The sequence below is a fragment of the Dama dama genome, chromosome 21 (assembly GCF_033118175.1).
Source record: "Dama dama isolate Ldn47 chromosome 21, ASM3311817v1, whole genome shotgun sequence".
In the NCBI taxonomy this organism is placed as follows: Eukaryota; Metazoa; Chordata; class Mammalia; order Artiodactyla; family Cervidae; genus Dama; species Dama dama.
The window spans coordinates 44,854,370-44,868,727 of NC_083701.1; the positions used below are offsets into that span (position 1 = coordinate 44,854,370).

The window sequence follows — 14,358 nt, forward strand, 5'->3', positions numbered from 1 at the left end:
CTTGCTTCATGGGGCTTCTAGTTATAGGGTAAGCAGATGTGTTAATAAACACTTGGAATGCATGGTGTATACTCACACAAGATCTAATAAGAAAAAGATGCATTGTCAACATTGCTTAGAAAGATGTTAATGGATGCAAAGTCAATTAAGGCTTCACAGGGAAAAGAAAAGAGCATTTACTATTTCCATGCAAATAAGGAAAGGGAAGAGTATATTATGGGAAAAGATCAATTTTGGCAAAGAAGAGAAGCATAAGACATCTCGAGAGCTCCAAGCAGCATCTACAAGTTGGTATAAACATAGGTGCAGAAGTCAGAGCAGCACCATTGATGGTGTTTGCACAGCATCTCTCTTCTCAGTGATGCTGGGAATAAAGGACCATTCAACTTGAATGAGTTGTAAGGAGAGAAGGGAGAGTGTGGTGTGGGTGGGGATTAAAAGGACTGGGCAGCTGTGTGACTCCTTGGCAAATAGATCCATTTGTTCTTACCAATGAGTGTCGTGAGGCCAGCACATCCCTCAGCTCCTCTTGAGTCATCTCAAGATGAAATGAAGCCTGGCACTTAGGCAGAGTGTTACTGTGACCCAAGTCCCATCGGAATGGGATCCCTCCAGAGGTCAGGATCAGGATGGCCCAGGCTCACTTCAGCCAGCGAAGCATGTCTTCTGCTGGTCAGGTTGGGGTTCTTTCTGGAGACCACGCCCTTTTCAGGAACATTTGAAAGAAATTGGATATCATTGAGCTGTTGTTGTTTTTTTTTTTTTTTTTTGAAAAAGAAACATACCTGAAAATCACAATGAGATGATTGAAAGAAGACTAAAAGTATTTTTGTAACTTCCTGCTTTGGGAGGCAGTAGGGAGGTGAAAGTAGAGGGAGTGCATTTTGGGTTTAAAAGTTTATTGTAGAATATAACAGAATTGGTCACCGTAACAATTTTTGAGTGTGTGAGTCAGTGGCATTAGATATGTTTATATTGTTGTCACCACTGTCTATCTCCAGAACTTTCTCATCAACCAAAACTGAAATTTCATACTAAGCAATAAATCCCATTCCCCTCTCCTCCAGCCCCTGGTAACCACTGTTCTACTTTGTCTCTCTGAATGAAATAGAATCACACAATACTTGTCCTTTTGTGACTGGCTTCTTTCAGTTCACATAATGTCTTCAAGGTTCACCCCTGTTGTAGCATGTATCAGAATTTCATTCTTTTTTAAGACTGAATAATGGTCTGTGGCACATATATATCACTTTATGTTTGTCCATTCATTCATCACTGGACACCTGGGTTCTTTCCACCTTTTGGCTATTATGAATAATGCTGCTATAAACACGGATGGACAAATACCTGTTCAAATCCCTACTTTGGTTGGGATTGCTGGATCAAATAGTATTTTGTATTTTAATTTTTTCTTGAAGAATCATCATACAGTGTTCCACACAAACACAAACAGTGTTCCATTTTACATTACCACCAGCAACACACAAGGGTTTCCATTTCTGAGGGAGTGGATTTTTGCATGTGAGAAAGAGATGATGCATTCAAATTGACATCTCAAAACAATGCTAAAACATGGGTATTTGCATGAGGAATTTTCTCTAGCTTTTTTAAGATTTTTTCTTTTTTGGGTGTGGACCATTTTTAGTTTTATTTAATTTGTTACAATATTGCTTCTGTTTTATGTTTTGGGTTTTTGGCCTCAAGCCATGTGGGATTTTATCTCCCCCACCAGGGATCAAACCCACAGCCCCTGCATTGGAAGGCAAAACCTTAACCACTGGACTGCCAGGGAAGTCCCTTCTCTAGCTTTTTGAAAGAGTAACATCTGTAAAAATCTGGTCTTTAACTCATTTTAAGAGTTCACTGTTAGCAACTTTAACATTAAAGCTGCAGTGGCAACACTTCAGGTAAAGACTGCAAGCAGCCTGCAGTATCAATATAATAACTAAAAATCCACAAGCCACAAAACTGTGAGATTAGGGAGATCCAGGAAACAATAAGGTCTCAAAGCTGACCTGTGAGCTACTGAGCCTATTAAACTGAGTAAATAACTTTAGTGAAAACAAGAAAGGGTCATAATCAGGACAGAAAAGAGAAAGCAAATGGGGGCACCTTTTACATGATGAACAAAGAGATGGAGGTCATGGTATATAAGAGGCCATTTGAAAGAGGCTTGATTTGTACATATTAGGAACATGAAAGTTCAGGGAAAAGAAAACGAACCCTGTCAGGAACAGTTTTAAATAAATATACCCAAGCACAGAAACATAAATCAGCTACTGGATTTGTAACTGAGGAGGGAACAGTTATGAAGGATTAAAACTGTGTATGAAGAAGGCAACATGCGTATAAAGTCAAAATGCCATATCCCACCTCATGTCTATAGAGATCTTATATTCTGTACACTCAGTATTTACCAGCATAGAAGAGAGGCATTTTGATGTAAGGTGTGTTTGTGTAAAGATAGGAGATTGCTGGTTCATACAGCAGCTGAACAGATGTTTCTCTGATGCCTGTTACGTGCCAGATTTTGGACTGGGCAGTGAAGATGGAGCTGGCAGTTGTCAGCAACGAGACAGATCAATTAGACAGACGTCCCCAGACAGGGAGGAGATGAAGCCCAGGATGCCAGAGCTCACAGAAGACTTTGTGAAGACCTTGGAACAGACACGTGGGCTGCGTAGGCATTCACCCCCCAAAGAAGGAAGTAGGATTTGGGTGGAGTAGAACCTCTTTCTAGGAGGAGGGATCAACATGAACAAGAGTAAGGGGAATATGAGAGTCTGAAGGGGAAGGTGATGGCAGAGGAGGACAGGAGATACTGGAAGCTCCCAGCAGCTCAGTGATATTCCTCAGGATGTGAATTTCAAGGCAGGGAACAGCTGGGAATCATGCTGGAGTATGAACAAAGATACACATTTTTTTTTTTTTTCCTTTCCTCATTAATGTCTAAATCCCCCATCTCCCTACACCATCTCACCTCTTTTTAATAATCACAGTTTTAGTATATTTAATTGAAAATTCATTGTAAGTAGGCTGATCTTTGGAGAGGGGGAAGCTGATTGTTATTAACAGTAATTAGCCTCTTGCTGTCATAGGTTTCATCCTTTTTATTTCACTGTCTGAACTGGATATTGTGCTTGGTTCTCCAGCATCCATGCTGCCCCTGCTTGTTGAGTAATAGCGATGTGGTTTGGAGACTTCATCTTAGCTGGTTTAAGGGTAATCCTACCTCTGCTACCAGTGTTTTAGTTCACTATTGGGTGTGTGTGATTCACTTTGGACCAAAGAGAAAAATCCAAGTTTGGAGGAGGATTGAGGGAGGAAAACTATGGTCAACCAAACTGTCACTATTGCTAGATGTGAACTAGAAGCTTGTAGCTATAGTGCCATGTGGGGACCCAGGCTTAACGTGATGTTATGGATGGTAGAATGGAGACGTGAGAAGAGAGTCCTTGATGGCCCTATTGAACTGGGAAATCAGCTAACCCAGAACTTTTCCCATTACTGGGCTTCCTCTCCTGAAAGTTAATGATTTTCTTCACTGCTTAATCTATTTTGGGTTTGTTCATCTGAAACTTGAAATCATCTGCAACCTAAATGATACATGATCTTTGTGACCTTCAGCAGACACTGTATGACTTTTTATGACCATAACCCTTTGAGCCTCATTTCCCTTGTCTGTGAAATGAATATAATTATGTATCAGGGTTTTTCATGAAGATTATTTGAGATCCATCACAAAACCCGAGGGAAGAGGCATGAACTAATACATGAGTGCCTCCGATGCACCGTGAAATAGGCTGGTCCTTGTTTTAGGAAACTTACAAGACTAGAAAAGAATTTCAGATAATTTTTTATATAAAATGGTATAAATAGGGCTTCCCTGGTGGCTCAGTGGTAAAGAAGCCGCCTGCCAATGACACAGGTTCAATCCCTGATCCTGGAAGATCCCACATGCCACAGAGCAACTAAGCCCGTGAGCCACAGCTGTTGAGCCTGTGCTCTAGGGCCCGGGAGCCTCAACTACTGAGCACGTGTGCTGTAACTGCTGAAGCCCACATGCCCTAGAGCCCGTGCTCCGCAACGAGAGAAGCCACGGCAATGAGAAGCCCGAGCACCGCAACTGGAGAGTAGCCCCCACTCACTGCAAAGAGAAAAGCCTGTGCGGCAACGAAGACCCAGCACAGCCAGACAAAGAAATAAAATTATAAAGTTTTATAAAGAAGGTCACATGTGTATGGACCACTGTACAATGAGTTTTTTCAGATTCGTACAATGTTTGTTGAATACTTGTCGTTCCAGGCACAAGATCTAATGTGGCCAGGGAGAGGGGGAGAATGAGGGAGGGGATTAAGGAAAGGCGTGTCTGAAGAGTCGGTATTTAAGTCAAAACCTGACTGATGAGTAGCAGTTAGCTGAAGAATGGGGAAGAACAGCTCAGGCAAAGAAACATTATATGAAAAGTCCAGAAGGCATGGACTGTTCCAGGAAGAGACAAGGAACTGGGTGGTACAGGTGGAGTGGACGAGGGATACTGTAGCAGGAGAGGAAATTGGAGAGGTAGAGTGAAACAGATAATGTCACAGCTTTGTTGCCCATGTTAAAGATTTTTGAATGCTCTGGATGTACAATGAAGCCATTAGAAAGTTTGTGGGGTTGTTTTTTTTAACCTTTTTTATATACACAAAAGTAGAAGGAGCAGTGAAATAAATCCCCATGAATCTGTGAGTTAGCTTTAAGAATTATCAATGCATGGCTAATATCATCTATCTCATTCTCTTGTCCCCTCTACATTTTTTATACAGTAGATCTTTGATTATTTTAAATAAAGCAGTGCGTACATGTCAACCCCAAACTCCCTAACTATCCCTCCCCACCAAGGTAACCGTAAGTTTGTTCTCTAAGCCAGTGAGTCTCTGTTTTGTAGCAGAAGAGTTTCATCAACTGACCTATACATGTTTTAATGAGATTGTGGGTATCCAGGGAGGAGGAGCAGTTGGGGCGGTCAGTCTAGGTGAGACAGGTGGGTAGCATGGACCAGAGTGATGGCAGTGGAGATAGAGTGAGGTAGGTGGATGGGAGCAACATTTTGAGTGCAGCACTTACTGGCCCTGGTAAAAGATGAAAGTGATGTACTGACTTACAGGGAGAGTGGCATCAAGGAGGACTCCTTAGCTTCTCTGTAGTGACTGGAGAAGGTGAATATTTGGGGGTAGAAAAATCAAGGTTCAGTGTGAACATGTTAAATGTGAGATCTCTGATAAACTGACATTGGGATGTTGAGTAACAGTCTTACTTATGGCTGAAGCTTGTAAGAGAGGTCTCTCTGGGCTGTATGCGACAGGGCCACTGCTGGTTCAGTGGTAGAATTCTCACCTCCCACGTGGGAGACCCGGGTTCAATTCCCAGACCATGCATCATGCTCATCTTCGTTTTATATGTAAAAGAGATGACCAGAGCAAGTTTGATGCATGAAGCAGGGCACTCAAAGCTGGTGCTCTGGGACAGCCCATGGGGATACGGTGGGGAGGGCGGTGGAGGGGGGTACAGGATGAGGGGGACACATGTATACCTGTTGCCATTTCATATTGGTGAATGGCAAAACCATCACAATATTGTAAAGTAGTTATCCTCCAATTAGAATAAATTAAAAAGCAAGTACACACCTGTCAGGAAAAAAAAGAGGTCTCTCTGGGCTGGATGTAAAATTTGAGAGTCACGGGCAGATTGGTTGTATCAGAAATGATGGGAAGGGGTGGGACTTGTTAAGGGAGAAGTGAGAGCTGGGAACAAAATACCTGCTTGACTTCTTACTATTTGCTCAAGAAATACTTGCTGAATATTGAGTGGATGCTCAAAGAATAGGGAGATTCAGAAGCTGGAAGGAATGAATGAGCAGTGTTCCAGATGGAAGCATAGATACAAACTAAACTGCAGAGGTTGAAATAACTGCATGCGTGGGAGGCAGTGCCTAAGTTGCTTGATTTGGTTTTATCATCTGTAATGTGGGGATTAGTCACTTGCTCAAGGTTGAACTTGAAACTGATGCTTCCTGCGTTTGTGCTACAGTCTTTCTGACTTACGAGCTCAGGATTTGCTAACATACCATGGTCCCTCTTCCTCAGATAATTTCCTATAGTTATGATTCCACCCCTCAACTTGGAAATGTCTTGTTTCTTCCCTTGTAGGCCAAATGACATACTGTCTTTCACGGACACCTTCTTTATAGGATCTGTTTTCTGAGTTAGATTTCTTTCCTCTTTCCTAGCTCTCCACTGCGGTTTGAATCCACGGGGAATTGATCACCCTGCCCATGGTGAAGGTATTAAACTACAAATTGAAGGCGAAGGTGTTGAGTCTCAATCCATTAGAAATAAAACTTTCCAGAAGGTGCTTGACCAAAAAGGAACCCCCAAGCGACTGCAGACAGAAGCCGAGACAACTAAGGTAGGTGATACTCCCAATAAGTTAAAGAGATTCTGAAATTGCAGCTTCTATATTTTGTGGTCCAGCCCCAGGGAAGAACTGATGGTGCTTTCATTAATTATTGTTGGTGATTCAAAAAACACTGCTCCTCAATTGCAAGTAATAAGAAATGAAAATAGTGACTTCATCCCCTTTCAAGTGAAATCAAAACAAATTTGTGGTCAGTCTTAGAGCATGAGGCTCTGAGGATGGTATAGGATGAGCTATAGGGATGAGTGTCTGGACTTAACGATTTGTTTACCAGGCTCAATTGATCATTTGATAATATTGGACAAGTCATGTGACTTTTCAAGCCTCAGATTCTTCACCTATAGAATAGGTACCAGAAACACCATCATCTCGATCAGGTTGAACAGATGAAATAATACTGTGTATGTACAAGTATTTTGTAAAAGGCTTAGTTGGCTGCATGTGAATGAGGGGCTTTCACTGACCATAACAGTAATACAAGTGATATTTTATGAAATATATACATATATTCCAGGTACTGTTGGAAGGACTTTTGACATACTGGCTTATTAGGTCCCTTAACAATTCTGTCAGGTAGATAATAGTAAGCAAGACCCTGGTTAAAGATATAATTGCTCTATTTTGTTGCAGTATTCTTCAGTCTTTCAGTCTTTAATATAGATGTAGGTACAAGACATACCTTGGTAAACTGGAAGCTTAAAGGATAGATGATTATTTAGTAAGAGCAGCCTCTTTCAAAAGTTTTCCATCATGGAACTGGCACTGTATGGATTTTTGTCTGAAACCAGTGAAGATGCTTTTGTTGGGGGTGTATGTTAGTTTGCCGCTTGAAAATTGAGAGAACTCATCTTCCTATGGTATTTCCTTCGAAGAGATTTCCTTTCAAATGTTTGTTGAGGGGATGAATACATGCATGCCTTGGAAAGCAGATGTTGCAGTCTCCCAAGAAAAACATCAAGTAGAAAGGTCACTCGGCTGTCATACAATAACCCCCTCCCACTCCCGTAAATAAAAGAAAAAAGCCTTCCAAGATCAGATGTGAGTTTTTCCACCTTGTCTATACTTTTGGATAATTACTGTGGCTGCTTCTCTTCTTTAGTGCAGATAATTAAAAACTGATGACAAAAGAGTGTCTGTGTATCTGTGTTGTAGGGAGTGGAGAACAATTAGCAAGGGAGATATTGCAGATACTTTGCACATTTTAGCTGAGAGAAATTACACCTCATAGAAAATTGGTTGGTTATTGTTATGTGAGAGGAGCTGGGAATAAGTAAGCCCTATTTTGACATCTACATCTGGTCAGCCAGTGGTTCCATCTTGAAACAGTGAGAAAAAAATGTCTTAAAGGTCTTCTTTAACTAGGAAGATAAATGGTTTATTTGAATAGGATCTTTTCAGAGTTGCATAAAATATTAAACATTACAGTGGAGGAAAAGAAAACAAATTGACAATTGCCTGATTGTAATTCAACTTTAGTTTAATTAAATTAATTCAACTTTTCCAGGTTCTCTTTTATTTGCAAAACAGATTTAGTGATATAAGAAGTTGGATTCAAACCTGATAGAATTTGATAACTTCTCAATTATTTGGAATGTGTGATGTGGTAGTAAACCTGGTTTTCACGTCAGTACCTTTTTGCCTCTAGTTCACTTTACATTTGCTTGGCTGAAAACCTACCTCACTGAGAATGCAGTCATCTATAACGAACCCTTCCTCAGGTTTAGACTCCAGTTGGAAACCAGATTCCTCTGAGTTTTTCCAGGTTGTCTACAGTGAAACTCCCAAACTGAGTTGAAAGGGAATTCTGAATGTCTTCACACTGACATGTTTAGGAATGAACAGACTAGGAGCTTTTGTTACAAAGTATTTAGTTTTTCATGGAAGACTGGATGACAGTGGTGGTTGCTGGGGAGCAGGGGCAAAAATAAAAATAAGGCTTACTGCAGACCTGCAGTGTCACATACCCCAGAGACTGTGCACCACCGACAATGTGAGCATATTCTGCGCATGTACGGACACACGGAGATGTGCCTTTCTGTTGCACTTCAAGGGTTATTGGAGTTGTGAGTCATCCTTTTTCCTTAAGTAAATAATTGAATCTCTGGTAACTTGACCTACTCTTAACTTACCTTAAAAAACCTCCAGCTACAAATGCATCATGTAAAGCCACTCAGAAATGCAAATCAGTACAGATTTTCTGGAGGACAGTCTGATAGAGTTATCAAAATTTTTCAATGTGTGTAAGTTTTGAGCCAGTGATGCCCTCTCTAGGAACTTGTCCTAAGGAAATAATCACCCAGATGTGCAAAGATGGCTGCAGGAGAATATTTACTCTAGCAATGCCTATAATATGAAAATAATATTCATTCATAAAACTTTGGCCAAAGAGATTGTGTATTGATGGAATTGAATAGAATTCTCTCCTTATAAGGGTGATGGAGACCTGTGTGTATTTACCTTAGTTTGTTCAGACTACTATAAAACACCTTAAACTGGGTGGCTTATAGTATTATTCAGCCATATAAAGGAAAGAAGTGGAATCATTTGTAGAGATGTGGATGGACCTAGAGACTGTCATACAGAGTGAAGTCAGTATACAATAATTGTTTTCCTCTTTCTGACTAACACATATATGTAGAATCTAGAAAAATGCTACGGAGGCCTTATTTGCAAGGCAGAAATAGAGACAGACATAGAGAACAAACGTATGGCCCCCAAGAGGGGAAGACCAGGGGATGAACTGGGAGATTGGGATCGACATATATGCACTATTGGTACTATGTATAAAATAGATAACTAATGGGAACCTACTGTATAGCACAGGAACTCTACTCCGTGCTTTGCGGTGACCTAAATGGGAAGGAGATCTAGAGAAGAGGGGATATATGTGTACATGTAACTGATTCACTCTGCTGCACTGCAGAGACTAACATAGCATTACAAAGCAACCATGAAAGGAGAGTTTTAGTCACTCAGTCGTGTCCAACTCTTTGCAAGCCCAGGGACTGTAGCCCATCAGGCTTCTCTGTCCCTGAATTCTCCAAGCCAGAATCCTGGAGTGGGTAGCCCTTCCCTTCTCCAAGGGATCTTCCTGACCCAGGGATTGAATCCATGTCTCCCACAATGCAGGCAGATTCTTACCATCTGAGCCGCCAGAGACTATACTCCAATAAAAATTAAAGAATCTGGGCGGTTTATAAACAATAGAAATTTGTTTCTCATAGTTCTGAAGGCTGGGAAGTTCAAGGTCAAGGTACCACCAGATGGAGTGTCTGGTAAGAGCCTTGTTTCCCAAGTCATAGACATCCATCATCTCACTGTGTCCTCACATGGTGCAAAGGGGCCAGGGATCTCTCTGGAATCTCTCTCATGGGGGCACTGATCCCACTGGTGAGAGCTTCATCCTCCCAAAGATGATGACTCCTAATACTATCACATTGGGGGTTAGGTTGTGATTCTAGGGCAACACAGATTTTCAATCTCTAGCAGTGTTTATGCAGGAAAATGAGTACGCTGCTATTACAGTAGGGGGAGAAGGAGAAGGGTAGGTTACTGCACAGTATGCAACATGTTCCCATTTTCCTATGAATACCTTTTCCCCATAAGAAGGCAGCACCGAGTCTGAAAGACTTCATTGCATAGTTATTTTTAATTTATTTATTTTTAAATGGTTTTTAATTTGTTTTAAATTTTTATTTTATTTATATTTTTAATTAATTTGTTTGTATTTATAATTGCTTCATAGTATTGTATTGGTTTCTGCCATACATCAACATGACTCAGCTATAGGTATACATATGTCCCCTTCCTCTTGAACCCCCCACCTCCTACCCCATCCCATCCCTCTAGGTTTTCACAGAGCTCTGGGTTTGAGCTCCCTATGTCATGTAGCAAATTCCCACTGGCTATTTTACTATGGTAATAGATATGTTTCTGTGCTATTCTGTCTGTCCCACCCTCTACTCCCCCTACTGTGTCCACAAGTCTGTTCTCTGTTTGAATCTCCATTGCTGCCCTGCAAATAGGTTTTTCAGTACCATTTTTCTAGATTCCATATGTGTGTGTTAATATACGATATTTGTTTTTCTCTTTTTAACTTACTTCACTCTGTATAATAGGCTCTAGGTTCATCCACCTCATTAGAACTGACTCAAATGTGTTCCTTTTTATGGCTGATAGTTAAGTCGTGTATGACTCTTTGAGACCCCATGAACTACAGCACACCAGGCTTCCCAGAGTATGCTGAAACTGACGTCCATTGAGTTGATGATGCCATCCAACCATCTCATCCTCTGTTGTCCCCTTCTCCTCCTGCCCTCAGTCGTTCCCAGGATCAGGTTCTTTTCCAATGAGTCGGCTCCTAGTATCAGGTGGCCAGAGTTTTGGAGCTTCACCTTTAGCATCAGTCTATCCAATGAATATTCAGGGTTGATTTCCTTTAGGATTGACTGGTTTGATCTCCTTGCTGTCCAAGGGACTTTCAAGAGTCTTCTCCAGTACCACAGTTCAAAAACATCAATTCTTCAGTGCTCAGTCTTCTTTATGGTCCAACTCTCACATCCGTACATGACTGCTAGAAAAATCATAGCTTTGATTATACAGACCTTTGTTGGCAAAGTAATGTCTCTGTTTTAATATGCTGTCTAGATTTGTCATAGCTTTTCTTCCAAGGAGCAAATGTCTTTTAATTTAATGGCTGCAGTCACCATCTACAGTGATTTCGGAGCTCAAGGAAATAAAGTCTGTCACTGTTTCCATTGTTTCCCCATCTATTTGCTGTATGCTGATGGGACCAGATGCCATATTAATTTTTTGAGTGTTGGGTTTTAAGCCAACATTTTCACTCTCCTCTTCCACCTTCATCAAGAGGCTCTTTAGTTCCTGTTCACTTTCTACCATTAGGGTGGTGTCATCTGCATATCTGAGGTTATTAATATTTCTCCCGGCAGTCTTGTTTCCAGCTTGTGGTTCATCCAGCCTGGCATTTCACATGATGTACTCTGCATTTACGTTAAATAAACAGGGTGACAATACACAGCTTTGACATACCCCTTTCCCAATTTTGAACCAGTTCCTTGTTACATGTCTGGTTCTAACGGTTGCTTCTTGACCTGCATACAGATTTCTCAGGAGGCAGTTTACATCTAGAACTGAGATTATGGGAAAAATTTTCTTTTTCTGCACTTGTTGGAGTTTCTTCTTAATATATGTACTCTTTTAAGCCTAAAGGAAATCAGTCCTGATTATTCATTGGAAGGACTGATGCTGAAGCTGAAACTCCAATACTTTGGCCACCTGACGTGAAGAACTGACTCATTGGAAAGGACCTTGATGCGGGGAAAGATTTAAGGCAGGAGAAGGGGACAACAGAGGATAAGATAGTTGGATGACATCACTGACTCGATGGACATGAGTTTGAGTAAACCCCAGGAGTTGGTAATGGACAGGAAGCCTGGCATGCTGCAGTTCATGGGGTCACAAAGAGTCGGACGCGACTGAGCGACTGAACTGAGCTCTTAAGGGTGTTTATTTAAAGCTCTTTTCAGATTGCCCGTTAACTTAAGCAGCTCAGCTGTGACTCTTCCTATTTGTTGAGTTGGTGTTCTGCCTTTGAGGGTGTTGTCTTTCCTCCCGTGGCTCCGAATTCTTGCTGGTGATTTGCCGAGGAGGAGAGTTGTCTTGGGAAACATGCCGTGTGTTGAGGTGCTTTTGTGGTCTGTGTGCTGTTGAAGCAAGCACTGATGAGGTGCTTTTGTGTTTGTCTCTTCCTGAACTGTTTGGGAGGTAACAGCTTTGACTAGGTGTTTAACTATGTCTCAATCTGATGTTGTCTTTGCTACTGACGATGCAAATCAAGTCCCCCCAGATGTGCGCTCTCATCTGCAGCTTCACACAGGAGCCTGGTTCCAGCTCCCTGTCACGCCCGTGGGCTCTGCCATTCCGGGTCTGGCCAGGTTGGGCTTTGAAACCAATCCCTATTCCAGATCTCCAGCAGGCGTCTTGAGCTTCATCATTCCTCATTGCTGTGGGCTCTTGGCACCCAAAGATATCTCTTCCTTAACTTCAAGTATGGCAATATATAAATTTTAAAATATATTTTCTAGTATCTTTACATTTCTACAGTCTGAGATTGGATTGTATAGCACAAGTGTAATCTACCATCTCGACTGTGAAATTCATATTGTTTTTATAATTAAAAAAATCTCTCTCTCTACACATCCTTGGAAAAAGCATCTTTCTGTTTCTCTATCTTAAATGTGATTTGGGGACCCTTGCCCTCGATGACTCGAAAGACTAGAGCTGTAATTCTAGAAAGAGGGTTATCCATGTCATCGGCTGTCTTCAGCTCTCTTAAATGAAAGAGAAATGAAATTGAAATCAATAGAGAACCAAGCTCACTTTTAAGCCTTATTACTGGGTAGCATAGGGTCTAGTTGGGGGAAAAACAAAACAAAACAGATACATTTGATATGTGAATTTGCAAAAGGTATTTACCAATGGAAGTCCTAAATGCCAGTGAGGACTTGGGAATCCAGAGAGTATATGTGCCTTAGGGATAAGTGTCTTGGCTAGCACAGACATAGAACATCACAGAAAGTTCTATTGGACAGGCTGCTCTGATCTGTGGAAGCCATTGAAGTTTTCTGGTTATAAGAGTGAGTAAGATGAACAGATGGAATTGTGTGAACATTTTCTCTGACCCTTGTCCTTGGGCCTGGGGGGACATGTGCTTCAATCATGAGAAAAAATGTGGAAAGGGGAGTCTGTTTTGAAGGTTATATCCCTCAATTGTCTGATGGTTGGAATTTGCATTTCCACAGCAACTCAGGATCTGGACTAAGATCAGCCCATCGGTAGACAGCATCCTGGCTGTTCCCCACCTTGAAATTCTGTACTGTGTCCTCACAAGCAGCCTAAATACAGCATTGGGAAATCAAAACTCTTGACTTCTAGACTTGATCTTCTAGGTGCTTACGAAGAAACTTGCCCTGTGTTTTCATGCCTATAAAGTAAGGGTTTCATAAAGTTAATCTTTATGTTTTCATACCAGCAATGCTGATTCACCAGAGCATGTAAACCAGTGAGTCAGAATAATGATCGAGAGTCTTGATGGCTTTCTGTGTGTCTCTTGTTTAGATGTGATTGACCCCTATGTTTTTATTTATAAAATCTCCATCTTGCAGCTGAGAAAACTAAGAATGACTTGCCAAAACTTAGCTTCTGGCTAAAAAGTGGAGGAACATGAATTTGAAATCTAAGTGTAATGACTCTAAAACCAGGATTTTTTTCATCTCTTTAACATTAACTGTACAAATGATTGATTTTATTTGGAAAGAAAAGAGAATCTGTTATACCGAGGATCAGGCCAACGAGACAAAGGAAGAGGTTAAAACACTGCATGTATTCTTTCTTTCTTGGGGAGAAATGCAGTAGATCCCGATTGCTATATTATATAAGGGAGAAGCAGTGCCAGCATCCAAAGCAGTGAATAATTGCCCGCATGTGGCTCTGGGATGCATTATGTGAGTCTTTGGCAACAGATAGCCCTTTCTCATTAGGCTAATATTAGATTTAGTTTGTATTTCTTTGGCACAGAGTTAAAGGAGCTGGCCTGGAGTTTGGTGCTGGAGGCGGGAGGAGGAGAAAGCCCGGTGCTTGGGATAAGCCACAGGTGGATAAATGAGAGCTGACTGGAGGGCAGTTGGTGGACGTTTGTAAGAGTGGGAAAGGAAGCATAATCTGGGATTGAAACAGAAAGCTCTGAGAATTCTGACTTGGGTTAAAGATGAAGGGGGATTGTACTTAACCTTGATCAAATTACATTGCTCAGCTGCCTCTGAGAAGGCCTATAGCAATTTGGGGATAGAATGATCTAATTCTTGGCTATCTGTATTTCTT

General features: G+C 41.3%; 1 protein-coding gene across 2 annotated transcripts in view; it reads left to right on the top strand.

Moving 5' to 3' along the window:
* SAMD12 (sterile alpha motif domain containing 12) overlaps window positions 1-14,358 on the top strand; it is a 431,004-nt gene that overhangs the window by 38,736 nt on the left and 377,910 nt on the right. For both annotated transcript variants that reach the window (XM_061123568.1, XM_061123567.1), the window contains exon 2: window positions 6,272-6,450. In XM_061123568.1, coding sequence (XP_060979551.1) covers window positions 6,272-6,450 — 179 coding nt within the window. The remainder of the gene's footprint in view (window positions 1-6,271; window positions 6,451-14,358) is intronic.